We start from the raw sequence: 14137 nt of genomic DNA on the forward strand, positions 1-14137 counted from the left end.
ACTTTCCCCTCATCAATACGAAACCAATGAACCCGGAATGAGCCAAATCCGACAAGAAATGAGGGAGATATCGCAGTTTGAATAGCCTGGACTGTTTCCCCCAATTTTGCCGCCGACCAGTCCCTGGAAACCTGCAAATCTGAAGAAAATGGTGTACAATCTCGACGATCGGCCACTGGGGTTGCCTTCCTAACTTCCTTACGCACATTTCAAGCTAAGGAGGCCCAAAATCCGACGTCGGATGACTGAGATATGATCGACGGCCTGAATCTGAAAAAGAACGGCGGTGGAAGTCTGTAATCTCCGCCCGAACGGCGGCAGCGCCCCCATCTTCACTAGAATTTGGGGAAAACCACCAATTCCGGTGATCTGACTATCCTCCTTCGTTCTAATCTGTTGTTCTTGCTCTATTCCTGATATCTAATGCTTGGATTAACGTTTTGATTGAGAATGATCACCCGGAGAATCGATTGAAGCTCTGGAATCCTTCCTGCACCCGCCTGAGTGGATGAACACTGCTGCAGCGTCGCGTGCCTTCCAGGAGCTATCACCTGAGAGCGAATCTGAGCCGGGCCTCTTGGGAGTTCCTTCCTTGGTGTCTTAGGAGTCTCCCGGTGAAATCTGGCATTCATTGGACGAAGGAAATGACTGGAACGAAGATCTGAAGCCGAAGCTGTCTGAACCATTTCCTGTCGTCCTGAACAGAGCTCCACCTTGCGGCGTCCAGCTCCAAAACTGCTCAACGTCTTGCCCAAGGAGGTCTTGTTTGGGCCCAATCTTTTGGGCGTCCAAACCTTGGTGTATCAGCTGCCTTCAAACCAAATTTCAGGATTTTTGGGTGTCTGGATCAACGGGAATGAATTTTTGAAGACGGACTACTCTGGAACTCGCCTGCGTTCTGTTCTGTTCCTGAACAGAGCCTGTTGACTGTGACAGTTCGGCGCCTTCAGCCTTCAACGTCTTGACCTTAGAGGGCTCCGATTGCAGTGATTTTTGGAGCGTCCCTTCATAATCATCAGAGGCAGCTACCCACCAAATTTCAGCCCAATCCGAGCTGTGGATGATTTTTAATGATTTTTGGAAGATCGGCAAAGCCTGAGAATCCAGAACCTTCACCAGAGAACCAGGGAGCTTAAGCTGTCCAGGACAGCGCGCGTGCTTCGGCGTCAATCGAAGCTTGCCTCACCCCTTCATCGTCTAGCTCCAGGGGTTTAATCCTCAATCTGGTGACGCCTCTCCACATTCGAAATTCTGCTCTTAATCATTGTCTTTTCCAGTGATTCGCTCGCCCTTGTTTGAAGTGCATTGTAGCCCAACGGTGGAAGGTGTTGCGGACAGCAGGGCCTAATCCATTGCAGCTACACCGGTTAGGAGACATAGCTTACGCCGGGCTAAGCGGCGCTTGCCTCCCCCTAAACTCAACAACGAACAGGGGTAAAACGTTCTCACGGTGAAGTCTCCTAACGATGCTTGGAAATACTCCGTTTCCTTGCTAATTTCGACAGTAACCTTCTCTATTCATTTTCTGGAGTGTATTGCTGAGAAGGAGGAGCAGTCCAGCAACCGTGTGCTGAGCTGATCCCGGGAGAAGAAGGGTGTACGCTGTCACCTTGTCAGCGCTAGCCTCCCCCTACTTCATCACAGCACTAGGGGTTCCAACGTTTCCAGCTAAGTGCAATCCCTTCTCCCGTCTTGAGTTGCTGAATTACAAAGCAGTAACTATGCTGTCTATGTCTTGAGCAAGGAGGAGAGACCAACTTGAACGGGCACCTCGCTTGCGAAGACCGACGTGCTGATTACCAAGGGGCTTTGGCCTTTGCCCTTGGTCGCTTGCTGAACTAGCTTCAGCCAGGTAGGCACCCGAATCACCCTATAGATTCGAGGGCGGGTGCACTTGTTTTCAGCCTTGCCTCCGGGTGTGTAGTGCTTGGGTTACCTCCAAAGCTCGTTAGCTAAGGACACGAACCCGGACTACGGACCTTCCTAGGGTGCATGGTGATGGTTTGCACGTCCTAAGGATTGTATGCGTGGTTTGATGAATGTGTTGAATGCTGGAATGAGTGAGGAATGAGTTCATGTTGTACGCTACGCTTGTAAGGCCTCGAACCCACATTGTTGTAATAGGTTCAGACCTAGCTAGCGAGGGGATAAACCATTCCTTGTATCCTTACCCAAGGGCATTTGAGCTGGGATTGTGATACGGAACTCCCTAGGACTAGGCCGGGACTAGCCTTGATTGCTGCCGAATCCCATCAACTACCACAGGCCGATAGCGCTAAGCTTGTCTGCGCGAACCCTTTGTCGCCAGATGGGCATGAGAGACTTGGTAAGGGTGAGACTTGGCCACTGAGTGTAAGGGGCAGAGAGGCTTTACTAACTGTGAATGGTGCAGCTTGTAGCGCTAATAACGCCACACAAGGCCTAACGTCACACCAGGTAATCGTCGGAGGCATGCCACTGCCGGCCACAGGCGCAGCACAACTCCGGGGCACGGCCGAGCGCACAGCCGAGGGACATCGCCGACTACCGGGCATCGAGGACGCAGACGGGTGCCGCGCGCAGGAGAGCGTCGACGCTGGAGGTCACCTGGAGCATTGTGAGGTTGTAGCGAGCGAGGACGCTATCAGAGTGCACAGCGGAAACCTTAGAGAGGCTAACGAGCAGGCACCACCATCACCACTAGCAGCAGCAGCACTCGGGCGGGTGGCCGATCCTTGTTCCGAGGGTATCACGCACGGAGGTCATTCCAGCGAGGACAGCATTTTTCTTAGGGAGGCTAGCCGATGCAGTGAGCTGGAGTTGTCCGGGCCCAGCTGACCGACCTAGCCACACATGCCCAGTGGACCGAGACTGAGTTGGAGGAGTTTTCAGCCCCAAGCCGACCATTTCAGGCCGAGACGGAGTGATTACAGCATTACGGGTCAGTCGGAGCGGTTTTGACAGGATCCCGTCTTAGGACCCGATCCAAATCCAGCGTTTTTAGTAGGAACCGGTTTCATTTTTAGTTATGTTTCAGTTTTGTACCGACCCGGTTCGAGACATAGACCGAACCGAGTCATGCTACACTTTAAATAGTGTCTTTGTGAAGTTAACCCTAAGTTGTTAATGATTTTTGGACAAAGTTTCTAATAGAAACAGGTTTCTCTTCACCCGCGCGTTTCTTGCGCCTCCATCTTCTTCTTCCTCCCCATTTCTGTGTGAAACATCTGAGGTTCTTCTCCAGCCTCCTCAGATTCATCAATGGCGGATTGGCAACCCGACATTATCCCACACCCTCCGCTGGTTTTCTCTACTAGGAGGTGAAACGAAGCAAGCAGCCGGCGGGTTGTCTTCTTCATCGTCTACCCGAGCAGAAGCAAAGGTGAATGCCGTGCGGACTCCTCAGCCACAGGGGTGTCGAGAGGCGTCATCCACCATCCGGAAGGCATTCTCCAGCCTTCGCGCAATGCCTACACGGCGGTGTGAAGATCTGAGATGCATTTGATCGTCCGTTCAGCAGAAATACAGCTAAGTGTGTTTTTCCAGCGTCATTTCCTCTCGTAGTGACTGTAAATCGCCTCCCCAATTCGTTTGTATGCCGTGGGATCCTTCTGGAATCCGTGAGGATGATCTGAAGAAGGATCGAAGCGAAGGAGGATGGGTTTGGGGGTCGTTTGGAGGATGATCGAGCCTCTTTTTGAGCATTCGGTTGAAACAGGCCTACCACAGCCAGTCTCAATCCGAGCTTAAATCGAAGGGTCAATCGGCCATAACTTTTGGGGATTTTGATACTGTTCGCTTCCCACCGAACCAAGCTTTCTATAGGAAGTGGAATCGCGTCAATCCGTTCAGTATTGAGTGAGTTACGAGCTTGAGAAGTCGGAGTAGGTTCTGTCACGCAATTCCGCCGACCAGTTCCTGTTTCCGGCGACATTTCCGGCGATCCAACCGTTGGATCTTCACGATTCCGGTGCCATTAGATTCCCAACATACCGGAGATCATCTCCACCAAATTTGACGTCGATCGGACTGTAGATGGCGTTTCTGGAGGCGACGGTCTGAATCTGGCGGGAATCGGCGGCGAGCATCCCTGTTTCTCCGCCACAGGCGGCTGTAACCCAATATTCGCTTAGAACATTGGGAATGCAGCATCACCGGGTGATCTATTGACTTTAGCTTGTTCCAAATTTAATTATCTGTCGATTGCAAGTGGTTTCATCTCTTGATTTGATCGCATTGAGGCGGAGTGGCGATATGAAGACCTGTGGCTGTTCTTCTGCACGACGGCTCTTCCTGAAACAGGCGACAGAACTACAGCGACTTTGAGGGATCAACGACTGGGGTCTAGACAGCTCAGATTCAGCTCAAATTTGGAGCGTCTACTCCTTGGCTAGTGGTCTTGCTACAATCCAAATTTCAGGATTTTTGGAGGTGTCTATGAATTGTTATGATTTTTCCATCGAAGACCTCTCCAGCAGTCCTGAAGCTGTTCTGCGCCTGATACATTTCTGAACGAAGGACAGAACGTGCGCGATTTTCAGAGCTCAACGACCTGGCCTTAAACTCGTCGGATTTGGCTCAAACTTGGAGCGTCCACTCCTGAGGATGTCTACTTGTTGCTGACCAAGTTTGGGGATTTTTGGAGACTCCTGTGATTTTATACGAATTTTAGACTGGAGGCCACTCTCTGCCAGCGCCTGAACCTGTCTTCTTCGTTTTCCAGAACAGAGGCCAAGCCTCGACGCTACCCCGATCTCGTTTTCTTCGATATTGGGGAAACGAGTATCTCTGGTGATTTCAGCTCCTTGAATCCCTTGTTTTCCTTTGATTATATCCTGGATTTGATCGTGCTTGCACTTGTTTTGGCGGAGCATACCCCTGCTGCAACGAGGATGGGCTGCAACCTGTTAGCATAGACTGCAACAGTCCGTGAGCCGCAACCTTGGAGTTGAAGGGTGCTCGTCGACACCAGTTCGACGCCTGCTTCCCCCTTAACAGCATACAAAGAGGGGTTTAGATCGCATCTTGTGAGGCATTTCATACTTTGGCTCTGTTGTTCGATTACTGTTTTGCTGTAACAGTAATCCGTGCTTCCCTTGTTGCTGAGGTGAACCGTGAGCCATCAAGCGACCGGTGAGTTGGGGTCGTGGAGCTTGCTGTCCAGCTTGGGCGAGGAGGCATTTGCTGAGTACCGAGGCTTAGTTTCTGGTTTTCCAGCCTCGGTGGATAGCTCGGACTAGCTCCGAGGAGGTTTGTACCCTGTCCCACTATAGCACGGGGAGGGTGTTCTTGCTTACAAACCCGCCTACACGGCGCGCGGCATAGTGAGGTCCTCGGAGGCTCGTTCAGCCGACGACACACCTCCTTGCGGCTTGGCCACCTAGGGGTTGAGGGTGTGGTTTGTGCGCTTAGGCATGTATGTTTTTGATGAATGCTTGGATGTGAATGTGGTTGAGTGAGGTGAGCGTTTAAGTTGTATCGTCGCGGTTGTATTAAGCCTTGAGCCCCTTGGCATTCTTGTAGTAGGATTGGCTATTTGGGTTCGGGAAACACTCTTGTAATTCTGTCCTAACTTGGGAAATTAAGCCGGGGTTGCTGTCCGGCAGGGAAAGAGTGTAAAGTCTTCTTAATACTTAGCCTATTCGGAGCCTGCCCCAAGAGATCTTGGGAAGGGAGTTCGGCATTCGGCAGCGAGCTTAGGCAGTCCTAGCCGGGTTCCCACCAGTTTGGGAGTTCGGCATTCGGCAGCGAGCTTAGGCAGTCCTAGCCGGGTTCCCACCAGTTTGGTATCAGAGCACCTTGGGGCTGATTGAGCAGCTATGGCAAAGAAGAAGAACTCAAGAGTTGAGCAACAGGAAATGGAATTGGGCGTCGAAGATGCAGCCACCGAATCAGTTCATGAGGGCAGCGGAAGGAATGAATCAAACCGAGAAAAGTTCTCACGGATAGAAACCGAACTTGAGGAAATGAGAGTAAGAATGAGTCGGCAAGACCAGCCATCACGTGTGGAAGAGAGGTTGTCTCGCTTTGAGGAAGCTATGATTCGTATGACTGATAACTTCACGCAAATAAGTCACCAATTGGGTTTCTTAACCGGCCGAATGAATAAAATGGACCAATTGTCAGAAAGTATAGAAGGGCTAAATCAAAGAATGGACCGTATGGAAAGATCCGTTAATCATGGGCACAACCGAGAAGATAAGGGAAAAGGACCTTATGAAGAGCCTCACACATCATATCAAGCTCCCAAAGAGCATGCCGCATCGAGTTTTGGAGGGATTAAAATTGGAAAAGATAATCAAGTTCCACCCAAAACCAATGAAGCTCACATGGGAAATAAAAAGACCATGGGAGTTAACATGGCAACTTGTTCCAAACCACTGGTAGACAATGATTTTGAAGAAATTTCAGATGAAGATAGTGAGAGAATCGGACAAAGAAGTGAGAAAAAGAGGGGCCAAAGGAACATAGAACCCAGATCCAACATTCGGGTTGACTTTCCTAAGTTTGATGGCAAAAACGCCCAAGATTGGGTGATTAAAGCGGAGCAATACTTTGAGTGCCAAGAAGTTAGGGAAGACAAAAAAATTACAACGGCCATGATCTACTTTGAAGGGGCAGCTATGAGGTGGTATCGGTCGTACAAGAGGAAAAACCCGGTCATGGTATGGGAAACATTTTCAAATGCATTACTCGCTCGCTTTGGAGTCTCGTCATATACTAACTATCATGTGGAGCTCATCAACATGAAACAAATCACTACCGTGGAGGAGTTTCAAGGTCGATTTGAGGACATGTCATGTATGGTTGGAGATTGGCCCGAACCCGCACTCATAGGTGCATTCATGTCGGGATTGAGAGAGGATATTAGAATTGAGATGCTATCCGAGGAACATGTAGACTTAGACAGTTGCTTTGCAAGGGCACGAGTTATGGAGGAAAAGCTCCTCAAACGGGCAGCGTATGAGAAATTCTCTAAGACCGGAGGATTCAACCAAAACAAAGGGAATTTCAACAGGCCTACTCCTAAACCACAGCCACAAGGGTTTCCAAAGAGGGATACACGTCCAGCCGTTAGGGACAATGTTCCGGTTCGTTACATCACCGCTAAGGAGAGGGATGAAAGGTTCAAAGCCGGGCTATGTGTGTCATGTGAGGAAAAGTGGTTCAAGGGACACAAATGTAAGAGGTTTCAGCTAATGGTGGTTGTAGAGGATGAGGACGAAGTTGAGGTTTCAATCCCAGTTGAGGAAGAGCAACCAGTAGAACAAGAGTGCCCAACGGAAATTGAGAAGGTGGATGGGGTTCTTCACTCCATGAGGGACCCAAACCGTCCTAAAGCAATGCGTGTTCTTGGAACCATTCAAGGGCACAGAGTCACAATCTTGCTAGATTCGGGAGCAACTCATAATTTTATGAGTTTAGAAACGGCCAAGGATAGCGGATGCACATTGGAAGATCAAGCACCACTCACGGTCTTGGTAGGAGATGGAACAAGGCTACCTTGCGTCCACATTTGCCGAAACATGGATATAACCGTGCAAGGGATCCCATACAAGATAGATGTCTTAGTTCTTCCGATAAAAGGGATGGACCTTGTTCTTGGTGTTGATTGGTTAGAGACACTTGGGGGAATCTACTGGGATTTCTCCAAAATGAAGATGAGATTTGAGAGGGAAGGAGGAGATCAAGTGACACTCGAAGGAATCCAGCCCAACTTGGAACCGAAGGCAGCCATCAAGGCTCTCGTAGCTCAACAGCCAGCCCTCTGGCTGATATCGTTAGCCACTGATGTACCTCCAAAAGGGAGAGAGACCGAAGTCATTCCCAAGGAAGTTCAGCAAGTATTGGATGGTTTTGAAGATGTCTTTTCTGAACCTAAAGGGTTACCTCCTCCAAGATCATACGATCACAGGATCGTCCTATCAAACGGGGCAGAACCGGTAAATGTTAGGCCTTATCGTTATGGGTTTACACAGAAAACGGAGATAGAGAGATTGGTAAAAGAAATGATTGAAGGGGGAATCATTCGCCCGAGTAGCAGTCCCTTCTCCTCTCCTGTTTTGTTAGTCAAAAAGAAGGATGAAACTTGGAGATTTTGTGTTGATTACCGGGCACTTAACGAAGTCACGATTAAGGACCGCCACCCTATACCCATCATTGACGAACTCCTTGATGAATTGGCGGGCGCTTCCATTTTCTCCAAGCTTGACTTAAGGGCTGGTTACCATCAGATACGCATGGATAAGCATGACGTACCCAAGACTGCATTTAGAACTCACGATGGGCATTATGAGTTCTTGGTCATGCCCTTCGGATTAACCAACGCCCCGGCTACATTCCAACGATGTATGAATGATCTTTTCAGACCACATCTGAGGGATTTCATTCTAGTTTTCTTCGATGACATTCTGGTTTACAGTCGATCATTAGAGCACCACATTGTCCACTTAAGGAAGACACTACAAATTTTGAGGCAGAATGAACTCTTTGCAAAAGCTTCTAAGTGCAGTTTCGGTCAAGAATCAATCGGCTATTTGGGACACATAGTGTCCAAGGAAGGTGTTAGAGCTGATCCAGAAAAGCTCCATGCCATGGAGCAATGGCCTTTGCCAAAAGACCCGAGAGGAATGAGAGGATTTCTAGGTCTTACTGGTTACTATCGAAGGTTTATTCAAGGCTATGGATCTATAGCCTCCCCTTTGACGAAAATGTTGAAGAAAGGGGAGTTCACCTGGACGGATCACTCAAGGGAAGCATTCGTAAAGCTTAAGGCAGCAATGTTAGCCGCGCCCGTGCTAACCTTGCCAGATTTTTCACTTGATTTCGTGGTGGAGACGGACGCAAGCGACGTTGGTGTTGGGGCTGTCCTCAGCCAAAAGGGCCACCCAATAGCCTACATGTCCAAGGCTCTCACCCATAGGGCAAAGCCATTATCCACATATGAAAAGGAGTTATTTGCCATCGTGTTGGCCGTGGAGAAATGGAGGCCCTACCTCATCGGGCGCAAATTCATTGTGAGAACGGATCATAGTAGTTTAAGGTATATGCTCAAACAAAGGGTCTCAACGCCTACTCAACAAAGATGGCTCGCCAAGCTATTGGGTTACGATTTTACAATCGAATACAAGAAAGGAACCGAAAACTCGGCGGCTGATTCGTTATCGAGACTTGGAGAGCAATTTCTAACCTTGTCCGTTCTGGAAACCGATTTGTGGCAGCGATTGGTCATTGAACAAGAGGCTGATGAAGGTTTGAGACTACTTAGAGCATCGGTTCAGCAGAATCCGGGATCAATCCCAAACCATGGCATGAAGGGGAACGTGCTTTACCGAAAGGGCAAAGCTGTGGTACCACGCGGTTCCTCCCTCAAAAAGGAGCTCCTATCACACTTTCATTGTTCAACCACCGCAGGTCACGAAGGCGTGGCCAAAACGCTTGCAAGGATCAAAACCCAATTTTGGTGGGAAGGTCTAAAAGGAGAAGTCAAAGAGTTTGTGAGGAGTTGTCAGATTTGCCAAAGGGAAAAGTATGAAGCAACCAAGCCACCCGGGCTGATGCACCCATTGCCAATACCTACAAAACCTTGGGCTGATGTATCAATGGATTTTATTGATGCAATGCCACGTTCGGAAGGAAAGGAAGCGGTGTTTGTAGTGGTGGACAGATTGACGAAATATGGGCATTTTGCCCCTCTTCCAAGACACTACAATGGGCCGTTGGTTGCCGGGATATACCAAGACTATGTCGGCAAACTTCATGGAATGCCGAGCACTATCGTTTGTGATAGGGATTCGATATTCCTTAGTGCGTTTTGGCGCGAGTATATGCGCATGGCTGGGACTTCATTGCATTTCAGTACAGCCCACCACCCGCAAACCGATGGGCAAAGCGAGGTGGTGAACAGGACACTAGAGACCTATCTGCGTTGTTTCGCGGGGGAACGACCGAACACTTGGGTTCGGTATCTTGCTTGGGCAGAATGGTCCTACAACACTAGTCTCCATTCCGGGACTAGTATCACTCCCTACGAGGCACTGTATGGGTGTCCTCCTCCACTCATTCCAAACTATGAAGTAGGGACAGCTCAAGATGATGAGGTGGACTGCACACTCCGTAATCGGGATGAGATCTTGACAGTTTTGAGGCAGCATATCGTAAGAGCCCAGAATCGAATGAAACAAACATATGATAAAGGCCGCAAAGATCGAGAGTTCAAGGTTGGGGACATGGCATGGTTGAAGAGGCTACCTATGCGACAAAAATCGTTGCTTGGACAGCCTTATTCCAAACTTTTACCCCGTTATTATGGGCCATTCCGGGTCTTGCAAAGAGTTGGCAAAGGAGCCTACAGGTTAGCACTACCACCCACCGCATTAGTCCATCCGGTCTTCCATGTAACTAGACTCAAGCCGCATTTTGGTCAGTTGCCAGAACTTATTGAACCTTTGCCAGATTTTCGGCCTAGACCGTATAGGATACTTCGTCACCGGCACCTGCAGAGAGAGGGGCGTCAGAGACATGAGGTTTTAGTTGAGTGGGACGGCCCAGATTCAGGTACATCATGGGAGCTATATGACAGGATTGTCCAGGATTTCCCAACTACTAGAGCTTGGGGACAAGCTCAGTCTCAGCGTGGTGGATCTGATACGGAACTCCCTAGGACTAGGCCGGGACTAGCCTTGATTGCTGCCGAATCCCATCAACTACCACAGGCCGATAGCGCTAAGCTTGTCTGCGCGAACCCTTTGTCGCCAGATGGGCATGAGAGACTTGGTAAGGGTGAGACTTGGCCACTGAGTGTAAGGGGCAGAGAGGCTTTACTAACTGTGAATGGTGCAGCTTGTAGCGCTAATAACGCCACACAAGGCCTAACGTCACACCAGGTAATCGTCGGAGGCATGCCACTGCCGGCCACAGGCGCAGCACAACTCCGGGGCACGGCCGAGCGCACAGCCGAGGGACATCGCCGACTACCGGGCATCGAGGACGCAGACGGGTGCCGCGCGCAGGAGAGCGTCGACGCTGGAGGTCACCTGGAGCATTGTGAGGTTGTAGCGAGCGAGGACGCTATCAGAGTGCACAGCGGAAACCTTAGAGAGGCTAACGAGCGGGCACCACCATCACCACTAGCAGCAGCAGCACTCGGGCGGGTGGCCGATCCTTGTTCCGAGGGTATCACGCACGGAGGTCATTCCAGCGAGGACAGCATTTTTCTTAGGGAGGCTAGCCGATGCAGTGAGCTGGAGTTGTCCGGGCCCAGCTGACCGACCTAGCCACACATGCCCAGTGGACCGAGACTGAGTTGGAGGAGTTTTCAGCCCCAAGCCGACCATTTCAGGCCGAGACGGAGTGATTACAGCATTACGGGTCAGTCGGAGCGGTTTTGACAGGATCCCGTCTTAGGACCCGATCCAAATCCAGCGTTTTTAGTAGGAACCGGTTTCATTTTTAGTTATGTTTCAGTTTTGTACCGACCCGGTTCGAGACATAGACCGAACCGAGTCATGCTACACTTTAAATAGTGTCTTTGTGAAGTTAACCCTAAGTTGTTAATGATTTTTGGACAAAGTTTCTAATAGAAACAGGTTTCTCTTCACCCGCGCGTTTCTTGCGCCTCCATCTTCTTCTTCCTCCCCATTTCTGTGTGAAACATCTGAGGTTCTTCTCCAGCCTCCTCAGATTCATCAATGGCGGATTGGCAACCCGACATTATCCCACACCCTCCGCTGGTTTTCTCTACTAGGAGGTGAAACGAAGCAAGCAGCCGGCGGGTTGTCTTCTTCATCGTCTACCCGAGCAGAAGCAAAGGTGAATGCCGTGCGGACTCCTCAGCCACAGGGGTGTCGAGAGGCGTCATCCACCATCCGGAAGGCATTCTCCAGCCTTCGCGCAATGCCTACACGGCGGTGTGAAGATCTGAGATGCATTTGATCGTCCGTTCAGCAGAAATACAGCTAAGTGTGTTTTCCAGCGTCATTTCCTCTCGTAGTGACTGTAAATCGCCTCCCCAATTCGTTTGTATGCCGTGGGATCCTTCTGGAATCCGTGAGGATGATCTGAAGAAGGATCGAAGCGAAGGAGGATGGGTTTGGGGGTCGTTTGGAGGATGATCGAGCCTCTTTTTGAGCATTCGGTTGAAACAGGCCTACCACAGCCAGTCTCAATCCGAGCTTAAATCGAAGGGTCAATCGGCCATAACTTTTGGGGATTTTGATACTGTTCGCTTCCCACCGAACCAAGCTTTCTATAGGAAGTGGAATCGCGTCAATCCGTTCAGTATTGAGTGAGTTACGAGCTTGAGAAGTCGGAGTAGGTTCTGTCACGCAATTCCGCCGACCAGTTCCTGTTTCCGGCGACATTTCCGGCGATCCAACCGTTGGATCTTCACGATTCCGGTGCCATTAGATTCCCAACATACCGGAGATCATCTCCACCAAATTTGACGTCGATCGGACTGTAGATGGCGTTTCTGGAGGCGACGGTCTGAATCTGGCGGGAATCGGCGGCGAGCATCCCTGTTTCTCCGCCACAGGCGGCTGTAACCCAATATTCGCTTAGAACATTGGGAATGCAGCATCACCGGGTGATCTATTGACTTTAGCTTGTTCCAAATTTAATTATCTGTCGATTGCAAGTGGTTTCATCTCTTGATTTGATCGCATTGAGGCGGAGTGGCGATATGAAGACCTGTGGCTGTTCTTCTGCACGACGGCTCTTCCTGAAACAGGCGACAGAACTACAGCGACTTGAGGGATCAACGACTGGGGTCTAGACAGCTCAGATTCAGCTCAAATTTGGAGCGTCTACTCCTTGGCTAGTGGTCTTGCTACAATCCAAATTTCAGGATTTTTGGAGGTGTCTATGAATTGTTATGATTTTTCCATCGAAGACCTCTCCAGCAGTCCTGAAGCTGTTCTGCGCCTGATACATTTCTGAACGAAGGACAGAACGTGCGCGATTTTCAGAGCTCAACGACCTGGCCTTAAACTCGTCGGATTTGGCTCAAACTTGGAGCGTCCACTCCTGAGGATGTCTACTTGTTGCTGACCAAGTTTGGGGATTTTGGAGACTCCTGTGATTTTATACGAATTTTAGACTGGAGGCCACTCTCTGCCAGCGCCTGAACCTGTCTTCTTCGTTTTCCAGAACAGAGGCCAAGCCTCGACGCTACCCCGATCTCGTTTTCTTCGATATTGGGGAAACGAGTATCTCTGGTGATTTCAGCTCCTTGAATCCCTTGTTTTCCTTTGATTATGTCCTGGATTTGATCGTGCTTGCACTTGTTTTGGCGGAGCATACCCCTGCTGCAACGAGGATGGGCTGCAACCTGTTAGCATAGACTGCAACAGTCCGTGAGCCGCAACCTTGGAGTTGAAGGGTGCTCGTCGACACCAGTTCGACGCCTGCTTCCCCTTAACAGCATACAAAGAGGGGTTTAGATCGCATCTTGTGAGGCATTTCATACTTTGGCTCTGTTGTTCGATTACTGTTTTGCTGTAACAGTAATCCGTGCTTCCCTTGTTGCTGAGGTGAACCGTGAGCCATCAAGCGACCGGTGAGTTGGGGTCGTGGAGCTGCTGTCCAGCTTGGGCGAGGAGGCATTTGCTGAGTACCGAGGCTTAGTTTCTGGTTTCCAGCCTCGGTGGATAGCTCGGACTAGCTCCGAGGAGGTTTGTACCCTGTCCCACTATAGCACGGGGAGGGTGTTCTTGCTTACAAACCCGCCTACACGGCGCGCGGCATAGTGAGGTCCTCGGAGGCTCGTTCAGCCGACGACACACCTCCTTGCGGCTTGGCCACCTAGGGGTTGAGGGTGTGGTTTGTGCGCTTAGGCATTATGTTTTTGATGAATGCTTGGATGTGAATGTGGTTGAGTGAGGTGAGCGTTTAAGTTGTATCGTCGCGGTTGTATAAGCCTTGAGCCCCTTGGCATTCTTGTAGTAGGATTGGCTATTTGGGTTCGGGAAACACTCTTGTAATTCTGTCCTAACTTGGGAAATTAAGCCGGGGTTGCTGTCCGGCAGGGAAAGAGTGTAAAGTCTTCTTAATACTTAGCCTATTCGGAGCCTGCCCCAAGAGATCTTGGGAAGGGAGTTCGGCATTCGGCAGCGAGCTTAGGCAGTCCTAGCCGGGTTCCCACCAGATTGTGTCCAGC

At 50.1% G+C, this 14137-nt stretch overlaps 1 protein-coding gene across 1 annotated transcript; it reads left to right on the forward strand.

Annotated features, from left to right (window-relative positions):
* The first annotated feature begins 5798 nt into the window (after positions 1–5798).
* Positions 5799–11392, forward strand: LOC116250445 (uncharacterized). The gene has a single exon (XM_031624062.2). It carries the CDS (start codon positions 5799–5801, stop codon positions 11244–11246), a length of 5448 nt encoding a protein of 1815 aa, XP_031479922.2. The 3' UTR covers positions 11247–11392.
* Positions 11393–14137: the final 2745 nt, after the last annotated feature.

Source organism: Nymphaea colorata, chromosome 3 (assembly GCF_008831285.2).
Source record: "Nymphaea colorata isolate Beijing-Zhang1983 chromosome 3, ASM883128v2, whole genome shotgun sequence".
NCBI lineage: Eukaryota > Viridiplantae > Streptophyta > Magnoliopsida > Nymphaeales > Nymphaeaceae > Nymphaea > Nymphaea colorata.

Coding starts and splice junctions, on each gene's coding strand:
- LOC116250445 (XM_031624062.2), top strand. CDS start 5,799: ATGGCAAAGAAGAAGAACTCAAGAGTTGAGCAACAGGAAATGGAATTG.